The sequence below is a fragment of the Cyprinus carpio genome, unplaced genomic scaffold (genome assembly GCF_018340385.1).
Source record: "Cyprinus carpio isolate SPL01 unplaced genomic scaffold, ASM1834038v1 S000000051, whole genome shotgun sequence".
Lineage (NCBI taxonomy): Eukaryota > Metazoa > Chordata > Actinopteri > Cypriniformes > Cyprinidae > Cyprinus > Cyprinus carpio.
This window is the reverse complement of record NW_024872804.1, coordinates 1-20,560: the sequence shown is the minus strand read 5'-3', so window position 1 is coordinate 20,560 and position 20,560 is coordinate 1. Positions and strand designations below refer to the sequence as shown.

The window sequence follows — 20,560 nt, the reverse complement described above, 5'->3', positions numbered from 1 at the left end:
TCTGACGCTTCTACTGCCGCCGGAGCGCCGCCGGTGGTCCGCCGACTCATTGCTATCTGGGATGTTTCTGATGATCAGAGATCCAGTCCGATATCAGAGTACTATCATCTATATACGATAGTCATAGTACTATCCTATATTTGATAGTTCTGTCCTGTAATTCACAATACGAGTTTCCCTGAAGTTGTGAATGTTAACCCATCCACAGGAATCGAGTGCTCAGTTCTCTGGCACTTCAGAGACACCAAGTGTTAAGAGAGACAGAATCTCCTTCAGTCACTGGACTTCACTTCATATCTGAATCACCAATACAACCTGAAACACACAAAGGATACTGTTTTATTAATCTATTGTCTCCCAATTTTAGAGAGAAAAAAAAAAGACATAACAAGAAGCCCGTGAAAATGATTGTAGCCTACACCAACTCAGACATTGATTCGGTTGTTTATTCCTGTTAGACAGGATGTTTCCAGATGTGAGAACATGAGTCTATTCAAAATACATATATAATTTTATTGAGAAAAAAAAAAAAAATAACAAAAAAAATGAATTAAACACTATTTAATAAAAAAAATGTAGCCTATCACCTACCATGTAAGAACCAAATCCATAGGCAGATGAAAAAATATTTATGAATCATATTCACAGTTCACTAAATATCCGATCAATAAACTCCTCATGATTTAGGTGAAAGCGTAAAACAAACAAAAAACACATTTTTTTAAATAATTAAAGTCGAATAGACCTATTAAAATAGCCTAATACGTTTAAAACAAACAAATACCAGATCCGACGGTTCTTATCAGGTTAATAGTGCGTTCACACTGGATGATACGCGAATGAAGCGTTAAGCGGCGAGGTGATTTACATGTTAAGTTAATGCAGAAAGACTCGAAAGTAAACATCCTGCGGCGCGATTCGCGCGAATGATGTTTTGCGGCACGAGGATGACGCGGCGCGAATTGAGCGTTTCGGGGGAGCGTTTTGTGAGACGGCGAGTGACGCGTGATTCACGCGAATCGCGAGGGGGAGTGTGAAAAAATCAGAACTTTGGCGAAAATTCGCGGGCCGCGTTAAACCAATCAGCAGCTTGCTCTAGTAGTTACGTGATTATGACATAGCGAGCGGAGGTCAGAAATCATAAACCAACAATGGAGGACAAAAATCATCATCTCTGTATGATACCAGTATAGTACTTTTATAGAACACGGTATCTCCATTTATCAAGTTTGAAAACTATAACAATCTAAACTTGAACAAAAAACACCACTGCTTCCTTTTAGTTTTCATTTTAAAACATATTAATAGCCGCAGAAATGTACTGTCAGGGAAATGTGTAGGCCTATAGCCTGCATTGTACAATAAAACTAAATATTATATCGAAAGAGTATTGTGCCGTCTGTAGTTATTTTAATTTTCATTTTAACATATTAATAGATTAATTGAATAAAGAACAAAGATTACCTTTTTAGATTTACCCAAAACTAATTATATTTTATGTTTAACCACTAAATTCTGAGGTCACTTCATGCCATTCACATCCCTCAACTGCTAAACCCTACGGCCTATCTCCACCCACGACCCAAGCACACAGGAGACTCTATCCCCCGGATGGTCCAGCCATGTTCCAGCTGATTTGGAGACATTTCTGAGCTGCTCAGATACACCTGTTGTTGTGCTTCTCCAGAGACCTCTCACTGAACACCTCACGGCACAGACACACTGGCACACGTTTCCTCCAAGTGAGCCTTCTCACACACAGATGCTGCTGGCAAGGTCAGGGAGACGAGGGAGCAGGGTCTTGCTTGTGGCGCCGTATTGAACCCCTTCTGACCGGGTTCCCCGAACTAGTGGCTCCTCGCGACAGCCCCTCCCTGGCAGATTTCCCTGAGGAAGGATCTACTCACTCAGAGACAGGGCACCATGGGCACCCACGTCCAGACCTCTGGAAACTTCATGTCTGGGCCCCTGGATGGGACGCGGAGGTTCTTGGTGACCTACAAGAGGTAGTGGACAACCATCACTTCGGCGAGAGCACCGTCTAGCCAAGACGACGCTTACACGTCCTTGAAGTGGAACCTGTTCGGGGGGGCGGGGGCTGGGGGGGGGAGGGGGCGGGGGCATATTTGGGGCGGTTATCTTATGCCGAGAAGTCCCGAATGATTTTCTTCTTACGGAGAGGTGCCCGATCAGGGTTGTGCTTTCCTTTTTGCACCAGGCTGGAGCTCAAAGTCCTGGTTGCTTGCTATTGCTGCATACTATGACCCCGTAGAAGGAAAGTCGATGGGGTACGAGCATGGACCCAGTCATCACGTTTCTTATAGGGGCCAGGAGGTTTTAGGTTAAATCTTTCCCGGCCCCCCTCCATATCCCCTTAGGGCCTGTCTCTTGTACAGCAGGGCCATTTGAGCCTTTGCTCAGTCAAGCTAAAGTTTCTTTCATTAGAAACTCTGCTCCTGCTTGCACTGGCTCCATCAAGAGGGTAGGGGACCTGCACGCAATTTTGTTCGATGATTCGTGCCTAGTGTTTGGGCTGGCTGACTCCCAGGTAATCCCCAAGGCGCCGGCCCGGCTATATGCCAAAAGGTTCGCTACTCCCTTCATGAACCACAATCACAACCCCCAAAGGAGGCAGACCCAGCCCTAGCCTTGCTCTGTCCCATCCAAGCCTTGAGATGCTGTGTGGACCGGACACAAAGCTTTAGGACCTCAGACCATAGACTTCAGAGACCAGCTCCGGTTGTCTGTTACGACGGCAAAAGGAGAAGGCCGTCGTCCAAGGCAGAGGGTGGCCCACTGGATTGTGGATGCCATCACCCTGGCTTACCACTCTACTAGAAGTGTTGCATCCTCCTGGGAGCTGGCTTTGTTGTGCCTCGCTGACAGATATTTTTACAGCTCCAACCCGGAACAACCCGAACAGGCAAATTAAAGCAATAAAGCCTTCGTGTGGAGCCAGTATCCTCCTGTGTTCTCACCTCAAATGGGTAGTTCAGTTTTGTTTTGTTTTTTCAATTCAATTTTATTTGTATAGCGCTTTTTACGATACAAATTGTTGCAAAGCAACTTTACAAAAAAATTATGTTTCTATAATATTTAGTAGTAGCTTATCAGTGGTGATTCAGTTCATGTTCATATGGCAGAAATGTACAGAAAAATCAATCAAAGACGTCGTAATCAAACGGACGGACACTATTACTTATCATGGTAGTTCTGTATGTTGGGCTCTGGGTTAGCATCATCTGAGGTCCTCTGAGGGGTTGGCATCATCTCTTCTCAGGTGTTCTGGATCCAGACTGGAAGTAAATCCCATCCTGTGGCAAAAAACAGAGAAACAAATAGAGACATAATTAGCATAGCTGCTGTGTTCAAACCAAAGTAAAAGTTAATTAGTTTAACCCAAGCTAAAGATAATAATATTCATTCGATCAGATATAAACTGCAGTCCAAAATTATGAGATGCATTAATTGAATGCTTGGCCAAAGGAGGTGTGTTTTTTAATCTAGATTTAAACAGAGAGAGTGTGTCTGAACCACAAACATTATCAGGAAGGCTATTCCAGAGTTTGGGGACCCAAATGCGAAAAAGCTCTATCTCCTTTAGTGGACTTGCTATCCTAGGAACTACCAAAAGTCCAGCGTTTTGTGACCTTAGGGAGCGTGGATGGGGTTGTAGCCATAGTAGAAGACTAGTTAGGTACGGCAGGAGCTACAACCCATTAAGGGCCTTGTAAGTAATAATAATTTGTAACTTAATAGGTAGCCAGTGCAGAGACTGTAAAATTGGGGGGGGGTAACATGTTCATATTTTTCTTTGACCTGGTAAGGACTCTAGCTGCTGCATTTATGGACTACTTGTAGCGTTATCTATTGAAGATGAAAGACAACGCCCAAAATAGTCCAGTCTAGAGGTCATGAACGCGAGATGAACTAGTTTTTCTGCATCAGAAAAACAGGTAAGCATGTTTTGTAGCTTGGCAATGTTTTTAAAGATTGGAAAAACACTGTTTTTGTAACATTGGGAAATATGATTTTCAAAAGACAAGTTGTTGTCTAATAAAACACCCAGATTTTTTACCAGGGGAATAGGAAGTAACAGTTACATCTGCCTAGTTGCAAATTGTAATATATGAGATTCTGTGTACTGTTTTTTTGTTCCAATAAGTACAAGGTGCAGTGCTACGTGAAAAAATATTAAATATCACGGAAAAGGTCTTTATTTTTTTAGTCATTTAAAAAAGAGGAAAACTTTCTTATATTCTAAATTCATTGCACATAAACGGAAATATTTCAAGACTTTTTTTTGTTTGTTTTAATTCTGATGGTTACGACTTACAGTTTAGGTAAATAATAAAAAAAAAATCATTATCTTAACAAAATAATAATTTTTTCAAAGATCAATCATAAAAAGATTTACAAAACAGAAATGTTCAAGATCTCCAAGAGCAGGTAATTAAATTATGCACTCGAAACTTGGTTGGAACTCCTTTTGCATGAATGACTGCTTCATTGCGGCTAGCATGGAGGTGATCAGCCTCTGTGGCACTGCTGAGACATTATTGAAGCCCAGGTTTCTTTTTGATAGCAGCCTTCAGCTCCTCTGTATTGTTTGTCAGATGTTACTCAGTTGGCTGTGACACCCAGGTCTGTACCTGGTAAGCTGGAGTTGTAATACGGGTGGGTTGATGTAAGGTGAGGCTTGGGGCTTGTGTCTTCCCGCCGTTTCCCTGGGATGGGTCCCTGGCCTTGGCTGCCCTACACGTCTCACTGTTTTAATGCATCACATAGTAGCTGGGACATATATGCAACAAACATACAAAAAAACAAAACAAAACACATACACAGGGTAAATGTACCATGTGGGTGGGCTGGGTCCCTGACCTGGGCTGCACTGACATCTCACTTTTCTAATGCATCAATGCTAGCTGAGACATATACACATCTACATATTAAAAATATAAATAAATAGACATATAAGGTAAATGGGGCATGTAGGAAGTGGCCAGGGATGGCTAGTGTTTTGGGGGATGGGAGGACTTTGGACCCTGTTGCCCCGCAGCATCTTTCCCTAGCACTCCCGTTGTGGTGTGACATGGGATAAGTTATGGTATGTTGTAGCCACTGCGGGATCAGAGGTAACCCCAATAATTATTAAATATTAATATTTTTTTATAACTTAATATTATTATTAATAATATTATTATTATTACTTGCCCTCTTCAGTGTCCACCACCCTTTCCCAGTCTAAATTAAAATAATATTAATTAAAAAAATAATATCTAATAAAATAACATTTTTTTTTCTTCATTTTTAAAGATTCTATTTCATTTTGGTATTTCTGTATTGCTGTCCTCCTCCACCTCTAGCTCAGGACACAAGTGACACGCAAGCGCACACGACACACACACCACCACACACACATGAATGCAAATACAGGAGCTAAAGAATGGGCTTGTTTATTTGGCTATTCAGTTGTATTTGCATTTGTTCCGTTCAAGTGAGTCTCTTGGTACATGTAAATATTGACCTTCTTAATTTAGACTATGTTTCATACTTTTATGTTATATGTTTGGTCCATGGGATTTGCGAGCACATGTAAACACACATTCCTTACTTGCATAATAATGATAATTACAATAACAATAATAACAATAATAATAATAATAATAAAATACTGCCCAAGGGGGTCAGCAACAATCAACTTTAGACTTTTAAATGTCTTCACAATAGCTATATGCGCATCAGAAAAATATCTCTTTCAAAAACACAAACAGGATGATGACTGTGACCTCTTTGTGCTTGTACGGAAACATTTCTCATTCAGCTTAGTGGTTTGTACCTTTAAACTACATCTACTTCCTGTCAATTTCCTCTCAGCAAGAAAAAAAAAAAAAAAAAAACTATCCGTTCAGATTTTACTGCTAACCTATTTTACTCCATAACCTAAATGATCAAAGTAATATTTGTATTATATGCATATTATAAATCACAGAGTCCATTTGTGTTTTTTTGTTTTTTTGTTTTTTTTGTTTTAACATGTATGGTAAACCTTCTGACAAAACGTGTAGCTCATGTCATTTCATGTCTATAACCACTCGTTCACACAATCCTGAGATTTTCTGACACTTTGGGTTCTGGTTGGCCACTGTTTCCTGTACAACAAAGAGACAGAAAACTATTAATGTTGAACATAACAGTAGCTCAGCTGAAAATAATTCCCATCACTGTCAATTAAACCATGTTTTAAAAAACAAAACACAAAAAAAAACCCAACACATCACCAGAACACAATATTAACTTCAACTACTTGTCCATCCCTCGTGTCGCGTCTCAGTTGACATTTTGTTCTTACTGTAGAACTCAAGGCCGAGTTCCCATGAGTAAGAACTACTTACTAGCATCACAGGAGAGTTCAGCTGCAGCTCTTCACCCACATAGTGTTCCCACAGCATGACCCACCTGCACCACACGTGAACAATGACCACAGTGCATCTCATTGTGACTCATTTTGAACAGAGCAGTGTGTCACAGCACATAATGCATCTCTTGATGCTTTGCACACTAAAAAAAAAAAAAGAAAAGAAAAAAAAAATCAGTTTGCGGCTACTGAAGAAAAAGAAGCAATATAGTTTGTTTGTTACTGAAAACATTTAAATAAGGTAGCAATATATAAATTTTGTATAATATGATAGATATATATAGCTATATATATATATATTTAAAGTGATTCCTAGAAACTTTTTTTAGTGCTGTGAACATGCAACCATTGAGTCCTAGATACTAATAACAATATTTTGAAGTTTTATGCTATTTAATTTAATATCTGCTGTTTGTATTTACAGTATTTATTTACGCATAAAAACATGCACTAGATCGGGGACTCTTAACTCTGGCCATCGAGGTCCATTTTCCTGACAGGGGCGTAGTATACCCCCCCACTTGTGACACACACTCGTTAAAATCTCGTAAATTCGTCCCTCGCACTTTTTCGGGCAAGTGTGTTCGCATAGAGGTTTTCAATAGGCCGGTGTAAATAAATATAGATTTAAACTCAAAGATCAAAGAGACAGGATAGTCTGCGCTAAACATCACGGAGCGCTAAACACTCCTGCAGTGTGTGTTTCATTCATACTCGAAGCCGGAGGCGCTCTCGCGCAGAAAGTCGAACCAGGAAATGGACAAAAGCTCCAGATATTGCTGCATGAAAACAGTTCTTTTCACAGAAAACAGAAACGTTTGGAAACAGGAAGACATTAAAAAATACGACTGTGTCAATATTTGGTTTATTTGTGTTTTTCAAGTCATCTCCAGGTAATAAATAAAGTATATGAACAATGCAGTTCTAATTTGCATAGCATTTATTACAGTATAGAAACTGTTCTGCCTTATTATGTGATTACATTTTTTTTTGTAGTATATAAACATTAACAAGTCATTATTATTGATTACTGATTTCTAAGCCAATTAAAAGTAAAAATGTTCATGTTTTTCTTTTTTTTAAAGAAGTCTACGGTTCACCAAGCCTGCATTTATTTGATCCAAAGTAGCAAAACAGTAACATTTTGAAATATTTTTAGTATTTAAAATAACTGTTTTCTATTTGAATATATTTTAAAATGTTAGTTATTTTGATTTCAAAGCTACATTTTTAGCATCATTACTCCAGTCACAGGATCCTTCAGAAATCATTCTGATATTCTAATTTGCTGCTCAAAAAAACATTTTTATTATTGATGATGATGTTGAAAACTTTTGAAATCTGAGTAGAATTGTTTTCATGTTAATAAAAAGAATATACATAACAAATAGAAATCATTTATAACAAAAAAAAATCCTTAAAAAAATAAAAAATTCCACTATCATCACTTTTGCTAAATAAAAGTATTAATTTCTATAATTTATTTTCCGAAAAATAAAAATATAATGACTCACATAAATGCTGATCTTTATTCATACAATTTATATATCTATACATTTAAAATCTAGTGCACGATATAGTTATATATATATATATATATATGTATATATATATTATATATAGATATAGATATAGTGTTATATATATATATATAGCTATACATTTAAAAATCTAGTGCACGTGCTCTCAGCGGCCTCTGGCTTCTAAGTCCCACTTTCATGCAAAGTTATATATATATATATCCTAAGGCCAAAACCAATAACAATAGCACTTAGGTTTAGAGCTAACTTTGCATGAAAGTGGACTTAGAAGGCCAGAGCTGAGAGCACGTGCACTAGATTTTAAATATGGTCTATATCTCCCTCTGGTGGAGAGCAATAAGAATAGCATACGAGAGAAGCCTTACAAGTGTTCACAATGAGACACAAGATTCAGGCATGCACCATCTCTAAATAAACAAGATCCAGGATCCACACTTGAGAGAAACCCTGTTACTCCATTCCATGTGCGGAGAGTTTCACTCAATTATCTTCTCAACTCCATGATTTATTTAAAAAAAAAAGTCTGCAATCATGGTAAGTTGCAGTCCAAGACGTTCAAGCGTGATGCTGGATCCTCACCAAACGTTGTGCTTAGAACATCTTGTTATGTGACCAATAATTACATATTTACCAAATCCAAAAATGAGATTATACTATCTTGAAGCTTTTCTCTTCTCTTGTGATGTTTGGCTAAATTATAAGTCAAAAAAGAGAGAGATCTATTTGTTTTCTTATTTACTTCATGTTTATATATATTTTTTTTCACCAACTAATGATTGAATAAATGTGTTACTCATTTCATCAACAACATTTACTGTCCAATTTTATTGTGTTAAAAAAAGTACATATGGTCATTTGGGAAAAACTATATTTCTATGGTTTTTCTTTTGCTTGCAAAATGTTTACATTCCCCAAATACATTTTGTAATTGTCCCTCAGAAGTTTGCTATTCCATGTCAGAATGTTTGAGATAGCCAATCATATCAAAGGAGGCGGGGTTTAACTAACCCACACCAACAACAAACATAATTCAGTATTAATTAACTAACAAATAATTCAATGGCAAGTCATCTGTTATTCCTTATTAACAAGATGTGCCTTTGTGCACAATATAGTTGACAGGAGCTAACGCCAATGAGCAACATGTGTCTTTATTTTGTTGCATATTGCAATGGTCATTGTTTAAATTATTAATTTGTTTCGGCGTACTGGCACTAAAATAAGTAATATAAATTAAACGAATTCATAAATTAAATCTGCAATCTATTTCAGATCCATTAACTCCTCATTTCTTCTTTACATGTTCACATATAAAGCCAATTTATTTAAAAAAAAATAAAACATGATATTGGAAGAGAACATTCGTTTATTTTGATTCAGATGTATGAATCACGTGGTTTTCAGTCGAACGCAGGGGTGAACAAAGCTTCCGCGTCATAGATCACGTGCTTCAGGCAAAACGAATCAAGCTCCGATACAGCGCTTTATTATGAAGCTTCGGGGTATTGTGTTGAACGTAACATCACCATATAGCGCTATATATTTGCACCTTTTCAGGCGTTTGCCGACGGAAATAGACATATAGCAGGCAACAATGTAGCCTACATATGTTAAATGAAGACTTGTGAATGTATGAATCAATTTAACAACCGATGTATTAGCCTAATCTATTTATGTTTCATTTTACCAGACCTGCACTTCCTACCACAGAAGAATAACCCCTCTTGTGAAGCTTCTCCTACAAACAATTCATTAATAAATGCTGGACAATTCACATCAGCCTAGAAGTGAAGAAGGCAGAGCTTAAGAAAGAAGAGAGAACATGAATGAACCCTGTCGAATAAAACAAGAAGATACTGAAGAACAAGGTTGGTTTTTATTCTTGGTTTTTCATTAAAACAGTTCATCAGATTTAGTGGTCATATGTACAAAAGTTGTAAGAGCTGTGAAATAGATGTTAAAGGAGAAAATTAAGTACATGGCACTTTCCATGAAATTAGTATATAATGATGCCTTCTTTAGTTGTTAACAAACGGTCAGTGAAATAAGGTTTGAGAAACATTCATATTGATTATCAACATCAGGAGGCTGGACTAGATATTACACACAATTTGCAATCATATTATTAAATATTAGATAGTTTTGAATCTTGACTTATTAAATGTTATTGCTGAAACATATCTAATAGTTATTACTATAAAAACCTGCAATTTGTGCATGAAGTGTTTAAAAAAATAATAATTGGAATATCAGTGTACAGAATAATGCATCAAAATAATGATCAATGATCATTTCAGTGTTCACTCATGTTTTTTCCCCTTCAAATTGATCTTTTATGATTTTCTCATTTTATGATTTACTTAAAATCAAACTTCTTTTACTTGCATTTTAGACCTGAAGGGAGAAATCAAGGAAAGTGAAGAAATTGCTGAAGCGGAGGAGAAACACAAAATCAAATCCGTAATAAAGTCTTCGAGCCACTCACCGAAAAGAAAAGGCCAAAAAAACTTTACCTGCTCTCAGTGTGGAAAGCGTTTCTTATACAAACAAAGTCTGAAACATCACATGAGAATCCACACGGGAGAGAAGCCGTACACATGTGATCAATGCGGGAAGTGTTTCGCACAGAGAGGAGGCCTTAAATATCACATGAAAATCCACACTGGAGAGAAGCCGTACACGTGTGATCAGTGCGGGAAGAGTTTCACACATGCCGACAGTTTTAAATTACATCTGCGTTGTCATTCTGGGGAGAGGCCTTATAACTGTGATCAGTGTGGAAAAACATTTATTAGGGTAGCTTCCCTGAAGAGGCATCTGAAAGTTCATACGAAGGAGAAGCCTTATGTTTGTTCTCTGTGTGGAAAGGGTTTTAGTCAGACGGGCGCTTTAAATACGCACCAGATAAGGCACAGCGGTGTGAAGAATCATATGTGCTTTGATTGTGGAAAATCCTTTGTTAGAGATGCTGAACTGAAACAGCACCAGAAAACTCACACTGGAGAAAAACCTTTCAAGTGCTCACACTGTGACAAGAGATTCAGTCAGATGGGACATCGGAAAATACACGAGAGGATCCACACTGGAGAGAAGCCTTTCTCATGTGAGCAGTGCGGGAAGAGTTTTACACATCCAAACACTCTTAGATTACATCTCCTTTCTCATTCTGGAGAAAGACGGTATAACTGTGATCAGTGCGATAAAACGTTTGTTAAGGCAGTATGCCTGAAGGCCCACAGGAAAGTTCATTTAAAGGAGAAACCTTACAAGTGTTCACTGTGTCAAAGGGGTTTTACTCAGCTGGGTGCTTTAAAATTACACCAGAAAAGACACAGCGGTGTGAAAGATTATGTGTGTTTTGAATGCGGAAAGACCTATATTACAAACGCTGAATTGAAACTGCACCAGCGGACTCACACTGGAGAAAAACCTTACACGTGTTCACACTGTGACAGGAGATTCAGTTGGTTAGCATCTCTGAAAATACATGAGAGGAGCCACACTGGAGAGAAGCCGTATCACTGCGCCTCATGTGGGAAGAGCTTTAGTAAATTAGCTTCTCTACACAGTCATACAAGAGGAAAATGTCCAGTGGAAGAAAGGCTTCCTTCCATATCAATCTTTCCTAACCAGTTGCAGTGAGTGTCTGGACAAAGAACCATGAAAGTTTTCCCAGTGAACAAGTGTAAGGTTCAGATCAACAAAAAGAGGCTATCGCATATTTAAGTGAGTCATGTGTCTGATATATATATAAATTATATAACTGTAAATATTAGACGACCTTGTTCTTCATCCTGCTTGTGTTTATGTGCTTAGATCATCTCGTTCTTTCCACTCAAGTCTATTTACCAAATGCAGGTGCAATATACTGTTTTTCTACCATATAATGCAATATGATGGCTGGATAATAGACAAAGTTCTGATGTCTTGCTCACATACATCTTCAAAAAAAAACATCAAACAAAACATTAATAAATAAAACTTTCATAAAACTTCATGTTTTTGACAGATGGCTTATGTATAAACAAACAATACATACAACAAATTCAACAAAAACAACACTATAAGCCAACAACTGGTGACTGACTTGCATAAACTAGATAAAATATGACATTAATATACACCAATATTAAATCAGCATAAAGTTTAATAAAAAAGAATTGATATAAATTACATTGAGATTTATTTACACCTGTTTTTATACAGTCTATGGTTTACACAAAAAAAATATATATAATATAGTTATATTAGACACAAACAAACAAGAACTTAATGATAGACACCACCTAACTATCAGATTCAAAAATTACGCGCGTCGTTTTGAGATGCAAAAATTAGTGTCTTGCAAAGTCCCTTTTATAAACTCTTATTATTAAGGTAAATATGACTAAATTGACTAAATTGGAAATATTGCTTTGTTAACACCATTTTCTGCACATAGAAAATAGTAACAACTTAAGTAACGTTATCTTATTCTTTTGCTGCTACGAATATAACTTAGTTTGAATAAATTATATTTAAACAGATATTCTGATTCTGATATTATACTGCAGTGCCTATATATTTATTACGACCCTGTCTAGGGTAAGGCCGCAACATAAACTAAAATCAACAATCAAAGATCCTATACATTTATTTACAGAACTACAGAGTAAAAGCTCAGAGGTGAGCAAAGGCCAAAACAACAAACAAACACCAAGTCAGCTCCTAATAGAAAAGACTAAATTCCCTAACAAAAGACAAACTAAATAAAATACAATAAGCTACCCTAACTCCCTATCTAAAGAAAAACAGGAGAAAACGATGTTTGCAAAAGAAAATGGCACTCACCCCCTAGAGCTTCCAAGTGTGGAAAAGAGTATTTACAATACTTATTGCTGCTCCTTGGTCCCATTAGCACCAATCAGATCTGGAGATCACTTTGGTAAGATCCAATCCTGTGAAAGAAAGAATGCTACGAGAGAGAGAGAGAGAGAGAGAGAGAGAGAGAAAGGACCAGCAAAGCAAGACACACACACACACATTCTATAATGTATGTCTCAAGACGTAACATAACTTATATTAAACTGTCAACTGGTCTGAAAATGGGTGTCATTTTTTATGTTTTGATGTATTATTAATTGTTCATTAATCTCAGATTGAGAAGAGAGAGAGGTGGAAAAAACACTGAGGCAAACACTATGATCACCAGTTTTGATATACAAGATTTACATACCTTAACAGCATGTTAAAACATGTTATATGTAAAAACACCAAACTAAAAACCAGTTACAAAAAATCTGCTAAATGACCAAGTTAGATTAACTTGAATGCAATTAGTGTTATTTGTTGCTTACAAATAATGACATCCTTATGTCGTGGCCTCGAAATGCTATGTTGAGGGAACAACCTCCACTTCTTGTGGCCATGACTTCTTATGTTGAGGAAACGACATGTTTTTCTCGTGGCCATGAGTTTAATGCGTAAACAAACCTGCGTGACCATAGCAACACGTGATTATGAGAGATATATTCATTAATATTTTATTTTGAATTAAGAAATTATTAATTATATATAGAAATTATTACATTAATTAATTAAATTAATTAAAATTAATTAAATTATTATATTAACCATAGGCCTTGGCTACTGGGCTGTATTACATGTGATCATAAGCATTCAAATGAAGTTTGTCATAAATAAATATTACATAAAGTGCATAATGTAAAATATAAAAACATTTTTATCCATCAGTCTTTTTTAGTCCATTAACTAGTCTTTTCCCCGAAGTATTTGTATAGTATTATTATTATCCTGTTATTATTTGTTTTGTTTATATTTGTTTATATTTATTTTTTCCCTTCATTTTGATCTCTTTACTTAACATTCTGAATACTTTAGTAAATACCCAGCAAACACAGAACGTTCCCCTAACGTTAGTTTTTGGTTCCCGTTTGTTTCCCAAAAAACAACGTTAGGTGAACATTCTTTTTATGTTTTTTTTTTCCAAACCAAAAAATAACGTTCCCGGAACGTTGCAGGGTGGTTCTTTTTAAATACCTAAAAATAACCTATAGAGAACGTTCCCTTATGGTTATTTTTATTTTTTTTTTTTTTTTTTTTTTTTGCAAACATTCCCAGAATTCTCTCTTGGTCAGTTTTAGTTTATTCTTTTCATTCTTGATTATTTATTTTTGTGCAATAGGAGTAGGGATTTACAAATAACACTCAAATGGTAAAATTGTTTCATTTCATTAATTATAACTATTCAGAATTGCTGGACATATCACTGACTGACAAATTAAATAAAAAAATGTGGTTCATCAGAGCAAAAACTTACTGTTATTTGACTTTAACTGTTACACTATTGTTTTTGAAAGACCATGTGACACTGAAGACTGGAATAATTATGCAGAAAATTCAGCTTTGAATCACAGGAATGTGTTACATTTTAAAATATATTCACGTAGAAAAAAATATTAAATTTATTTTAAATTGAAATAATATTTCACCCCAGATAGCACACGTACGTTGCGGAGACATCTGTGAAAAAGCAAATGAATCAGTAACTCGGGTTTTTAACGTAACACCATGTCACACCATACTCAACGTTGTTGCAAAGAGCTTGGATGCTGAATATATAATATTGTACAAATATGTATAAAAATGCTATAAATAGCCAGGCCGCTAATAAGACTGCAGTTTCACGTAGTAACGAGACGTAGTAAAAAGGGACAAGTAAAAATGATTTTATTTTATTTTTTTATTATTTATTTTTTTCATATTTAAGGCCTGAAGACAAACTCCCATTTCTTGAAAGCTGTCCTACGTGATCGTGAATAGAAAACATTTGACCGCTCAGTTTAAAGCGAATTTAAAAACCCTGCATAATGATAGCAGCTCCATGAAGCGCGAAAATTAGAATTAAGTAATGAAGTTAACAGTTCCTCGAAGTACATTGATATAAACCAATTCAGCACCACCGCCATGGACAGCACCTCGCAACGACGCACGTAAGAAGGTATACCTCAAGTAACCCCCTAAGGCAGAAAAGTTGGCATTTTGAGATATCCCTAAAAAACAGAATTGTGAGGAAAAAGTCGCAAGTCATAATTATAAATACTATGTTTCGTTGAGGAATTAATCATTCATAGTTTCATTTGACATAGTTATCTGACAATTAAGCCAATAAAGTTTTGACTTTACGATTGTATTTATGCCCATAGTGATGATAAATGAGCGTCTGTGTTTTCATTTACAAATGAAAACTGAATGATTAATTCCTCAACGAAACACTATAGTATTTTTAATTATGGTCTATTAATTACCCAAAATAAAATGAAATATGTTACATTTAAAATGCATTCCAGCTAAAATTCTATGTCAGCATAATCAAAAGTTGATTTGCATGTCGAGCAATATATATATTGCTTCATTTTGATCTCTTTACTTAACGTTCTGAATACTTTTGTAAATTTTGTAAATTATATATATAACGAATTAAAAAAATAAAAAATAATAATAGGATATAATAATGATGTACAAATATTACGGGGAAAAGACAATCAGTAAATGGACTTACAAGACTGTAGGATGGATAAAAATGTTTTTATATTTTATATTTTTTTCATTTACATTTATTTATGATAAACTTCATTTGAATGCTTATGATCGCATGTAATACAGCCCGGTAGCCAAGGCCTATGGTTCATGTAATAATTTAATAATGTAATTTCTATAATAAATAATATAATAATTTCTTAATTCAAAATAAAATATTAATGAATCCATCTCTGATAAACCCGGGTTGCTATGGTAACGCAGGTTTGTTTATGCATCAAACTTGTGGCCACGAGAAAAACATGTTCCCTCTACATAAGAAGTCGTGCATGGCGCAAGAGACAATGGGGCTATAGTCTCTGAGTGGTAAAATATTAGCATTATGGCTAAATTAGGCTAAAGTTCATCGCAAATGCTAACAAACTATCAACATTTTAAAACCCATGCATTTAGGTTAAATTTGGTATGATTTAATGTTAATAATTAAGCGAAAAACAGATATTTCAAGTCTCCCTCTACAATTACAAATGATTTAAAAGTTGTTAATACAACAGTTGATGACAGTGTGGCCAGAATGCTTTTAATTCTATCACGTTAACACAATACATTTCTCAATACTGTTTTATAATTTGGATTAAGTTTGACTTGTATAAATCTAGAGAGTGACATGACTACAAAATAAAATACATTAGCATTACAGCTTATCTGTACTTACTTGGTTTGAGCCAGTGTCTTGTCTGATCACCAACCAGAGGCTCGTGGAGACAAGAAGAAAACAGCCCCTTAAGAAAACAGCCCCTTACCTTTACTAAGGGCATCCATTTTTTTTACCAAGCCCTGAACACAAAGAATAATAAAAACAATTACTGTAATCAGGTACACAAGGTGGTGGAATACTATTCAGTATAGGGCTGCACAATATATCGAAATATCGCACATGTATATTCTGTGAAATGGATATTGGAATGGGTTGCAATAACTGGGGTCATGAATAAAAGACAAAGAGAAAATCACTCACTCCTCTTGGCTGAATAACGTTTGTAGCTTTAATAAAAATCTGAATATATTTTACAGTGAAAACTAAGCAGTGTTATATTTTTACATTTGATTATTCAGTTTCTGTTGTTAAATAAACCTAATGTATGATCACCTGAACCCCTAAACCCTGTGGTTTACACTGATGTTAAAATAACACCTCTTATGTTTCAGTAAAACACTGCTGTTCACTTTCAGAAGTTATAGGGATGTTTTCTTGTCACAAAAAGAATGTGAAACACATGTAAGTTATATAATTTTAAAGATAATTTAAGTTTATTTTACACACTTTAAGTATTGTGCAGCCCCGAATATAGAATTATTTAATAAGTATGTTTTATCGCATATCACATTTTTCTTCAATATCGTGCAGCCCTAATTCAGTATAGGCTATATGACAAAAATAAGTTTGTGATATATTAACCTTTTTGGGGCATCTTAAAAAGTTCACTTTGTGCAATCTTCCGGTATAATTGTCTACCACTTTAACTGAAATTTTCTGTTAGAAATACTGGTTCTGTTTTTGTTCTATTTAAATTGCTAACCATTTCCCATATGCCAAGGGTCGAAAAAGTGTCCTTTTTTTGCTCCCTCATAAACTTCTGTACCCCTGTGTGACGGTCAGTCACCAAAGACTGGACCACAACACCTCTTTCCTCAAGAAGAGACAGGCTTCTTTCAAATCCCTCCTTCTCCATTCATTGGCTGTTTCCAACTTCATTGCTCTGCAAACATAAACAAATACTTAGATCAATGCACAGTATATAGTAATTCACATAAAAAAAATGTTTTTAATGTGTAGTTGTTTACCTGGACTAGTTGGATGTCTATGACCCTATTGGCTTTGAGATCCATCATGGTGTAGCTGCCATATTTTGCTGAATGTCCTACAATTGTGTTATTTGCACAAAGCCAACGTCAACACAGCCTGACAGCAGTTTCATATATACAGTACATACATATAATTAATGAGTTATTTATTACCAGGTGAATCAGCTCTCATGTCCCCACCAAGAGTCACAGCCCCATTAGCAATGGCATTTTCAATAGCGTCATCCTGGTCAATCATCCACAGCCAGTTTATGGTTGGGATAAGGAGCTTGGCCTGATGTTTGTGGAAGCACGACTCAGAGATCCCCTGGATTTTGAAGGCATCCAAGAACTAAAAGAAATAAAATACATCTTCATATAATAACCTGAGGGGTGATGTGAAAATATGACAGCACTATGTTATTATCTCTCACCTTCGATATCTGACAAAACGATGAGCCAGTCAACAGAACAGCTGCACAGAGCTGTAGGTTTCCCGCTGGTATATTGTTTACCATTGGCTGGCTTGACCAATCACTGGAGTACTCACAGTAAGCACAGTACTGGTTGACATGGAGAAGTGTCCCAATGGTTGTTTGTGAAACAACCACACTCCGGGTGCAGACAGGGCATCTTCCAAAAGCTCCAGCAATTTATCTTCATAAACAATGTACTTAGTCACTTTGTGGTGTAATACTTCATTGGAGACTCTGTAAAAGAAAAAGAAAAAGTGTGTCTTATATTCACTAATTTTAGAGATTTTAAATTGTTTATAAATACTTTTAGTTAATTAACTTACAAACTTCTGAGCTAATTTTCTCAAGAATTATTACGATTACGTTATTATTATTCATCACACGGTCGCAAGATGACGTAAATTACATGAATCTGATGAGTTTTATCGAGTTGATGTCAATAAGCTGGCGCTCTCTGTAGGGATATTCATATTTTGCCGCTATGTGAAAAAAATCCAGCAAAATGCGCCGGCACGTTTGTCGACCCCAGAGGCTTAACTTTAGACAAATCATAAAATATATAAATAATAAAACACATAAATAAACAACCACCTCAATACAGTCCTTGCAGGAGGAGCAGCGTAAAGCACTACCACCCTAATCAACTACGACCTCTTTTCAGCACGAGCTGTGTGGAGAAGCCCATTTCCACCTCCATTGCGTTGGAGAAGGAATCCCGTGTAAAATGCAGTTTCCACACTCCAGCTCAACTCGCGGTCTTCCAGGCCAGGGGCGCCGCCAGGAATTTTGGGCCCCATGACAAAAAAATCTAATTGGGCCCCCTCTGCGCAGCTGTTGTCACCACATCTCTAGGACCTAACTGTCCCATCAAAAGCTTTACATAACTCTAATCAAAGGCTTGCAACTGTCTTGCTTTATGTAGTTCAATACTAGTACTAGCACAATATTTACTACTGGTGATTTGTAAATGCAAGTCTGCATACAGTATGCAGTTCACTATTTGATGCAAGATTAAAAGCCACCATAAAGATGTCCTTAAAGCAACACTATGTAACATTTTTACCTTAAAATGTAGGATGCACACAATGCATGTGGATATACATATATACTGTGATATATACAGTATATTAAAATATGCCATATACCAATAAATGACACTAACACTACAGAACATTGACACAAAATTACCTATAGTTCTGTATTACCACCACCTGATTACATACATTAGATACGGATAGATTTGTGTGTGTGTGTGTGTGTAGTATAAGCTTCTCAAATAAATTGCCCTTCATGACGGGAATAATAAAGTCTGTATCTTTAGATGTCATTTAATCGGCCAAAATTCAGTCTAAATAGACACATCCAACTGGATTATTTTAATATTGTCTGTAACTTACATGCAGGTTTTGGTAAGCTACTCATTGTTTCTAAATGCATCCAGTACAGACAGGAGGTTGTTTTTTTTTAACTTATTTTTTATTTATGTCATAATGGTCATTATGTGAGAAAATAATTTGTGTTTGAACTCCAACACTAAAAAACACTTCATATTACCATACATTACTACATAAAAATAAAAAAGAGAGACAGAGGACCCCACACAGACTCCCTGGAATGATGGAATAAATTCAATGGTTGAGATGAGAATGATTATGTATGTTGTGCTGTGCTTAATCGAGTACTGCTACTACATTTCAGTAAACATGTTAGTGAAGGTGATTTGCAGAGGACCTCAGAAGTATGTTAAGGTCCCTGAGACTGATGGGGAATTGAACACCAGTTTCACAGGGTTTTTCCTGGGTCAAAATTGGTCTTCGGTGGTGGCTGACCGACATGGTCATCCACACACAGCAAAGAGTACCCTAGTACCCACATGATCCGCAAGCCCAATATTGACATTAAATGTTAAATTTAAAATACATACAGAAACAGTTTGTGATTTTTTTCTTATCCTATTTATTCATAAAAAAAAAAAAGATCACTGTCAGGCTAGATAGTAAAAGAAAGTGATTACAACTTATTTTACATGTAGCTTATCATCAATGCCAAAGTATATTTGAAATGTCAAAGGTATCTGAATTTATCTATTTTACAAATTACGCGATGATTATCAGACACAAGAATATTACCTGTCCACTTTCTCACTGTCATCCTTTCTTGCCCTCTTTGCAAAAAAAGCTGTGAGTTTTCCACGTCTGGCTTTCATAGTTTTGAAAGATAAAATCCTTTTTAGATAGACCTGATAATTATTTTAGTATAATCATATCAATTAAAAAGTAGTATTAAAAACGTAACGTTAAAAGGTGTAATAGTGTAATTTTTTTACCATATAAAATGTAATAAAAATTGGCGGCTAGCTAGCAAGAGCTTGCTCTTGTGCTTTGATCTAGTTTCATCTCACTCCAGTCTGACTTTAAACTAAATGATTTTTATAGGTAATTTACTACTACACATTGACATAGGCCTATACATACACATGGATTATTAAGGCTACATTTTACTAAACACTCTTCCTAAATGGGGATTAGCACACTTACTTTCTCATTTCAGATGTGTATGTTCTTCTAAGAAGTAAGGATTTGTTATACACTGATTCAGACACTGTGGCGAGGGCAGGGCCGATTGCTTTAACCATGGGGGTTTTTCAGTCATCAGGCCGGAAGTCCCAGCAATGGAGGCACTCCATCACAACAAAAGCACAGGCACTGAAGTATATCCCGAACGTCGTCAAGGAAAATGGT

At 36.0% G+C, this 20,560-nt stretch overlaps 1 protein-coding gene across 3 annotated transcripts; it reads left to right on the top strand.

The window, feature by feature from the left end:
* The first annotated feature begins 9,374 nt into the window (after positions 1 to 9,374).
* LOC109047777 (oocyte zinc finger protein XlCOF6.1-like) lies at positions 9,375 to 11,885 on the top strand. 3 transcript variants are annotated; one of them, XM_042753818.1, is made up of 3 exons: positions 9,375 to 9,461; positions 9,650 to 9,827; positions 10,352 to 11,885. In XM_042753818.1, the coding sequence occupies exons 2-3, from the start codon at positions 9,782 to 9,784 to the stop codon at positions 11,599 to 11,601; spliced, it is 1,296 nt and encodes a 431-aa protein (XP_042609752.1). In that variant the 5' UTR covers positions 9,375 to 9,461; positions 9,650 to 9,781; the 3' UTR covers positions 11,602 to 11,885. The 3 variants fall into 3 exon arrangements, with proteins under 3 accessions (XP_042609752.1, XP_042609751.1, XP_042609750.1); XM_042753817.1 differs by having other exon boundaries at positions 9,396 to 9,555; XM_042753816.1 differs by having other exon boundaries at positions 9,415 to 9,827.
* The last annotated feature ends 8,675 nt before the right edge of the window (positions 11,886 to 20,560 follow it).

What these genes read in the sequence shown, in the direction of transcription:
- LOC109047777 (XM_042753818.1), top strand. Translation starts at nt 9,782, where the DNA reads ATGAATGAACCCTGTCGAATAAAACAAGAAGATACTGAAGAACAAG. An exon ending in AGAAGATACTGAAGAACAAG is followed by an intron (nt 9,828 to 10,351) that starts GTTGGTTTTTAT and finishes CTTGCATTTTAG; the next exon opens with ACCTGAAGGGAGAAATCAAG.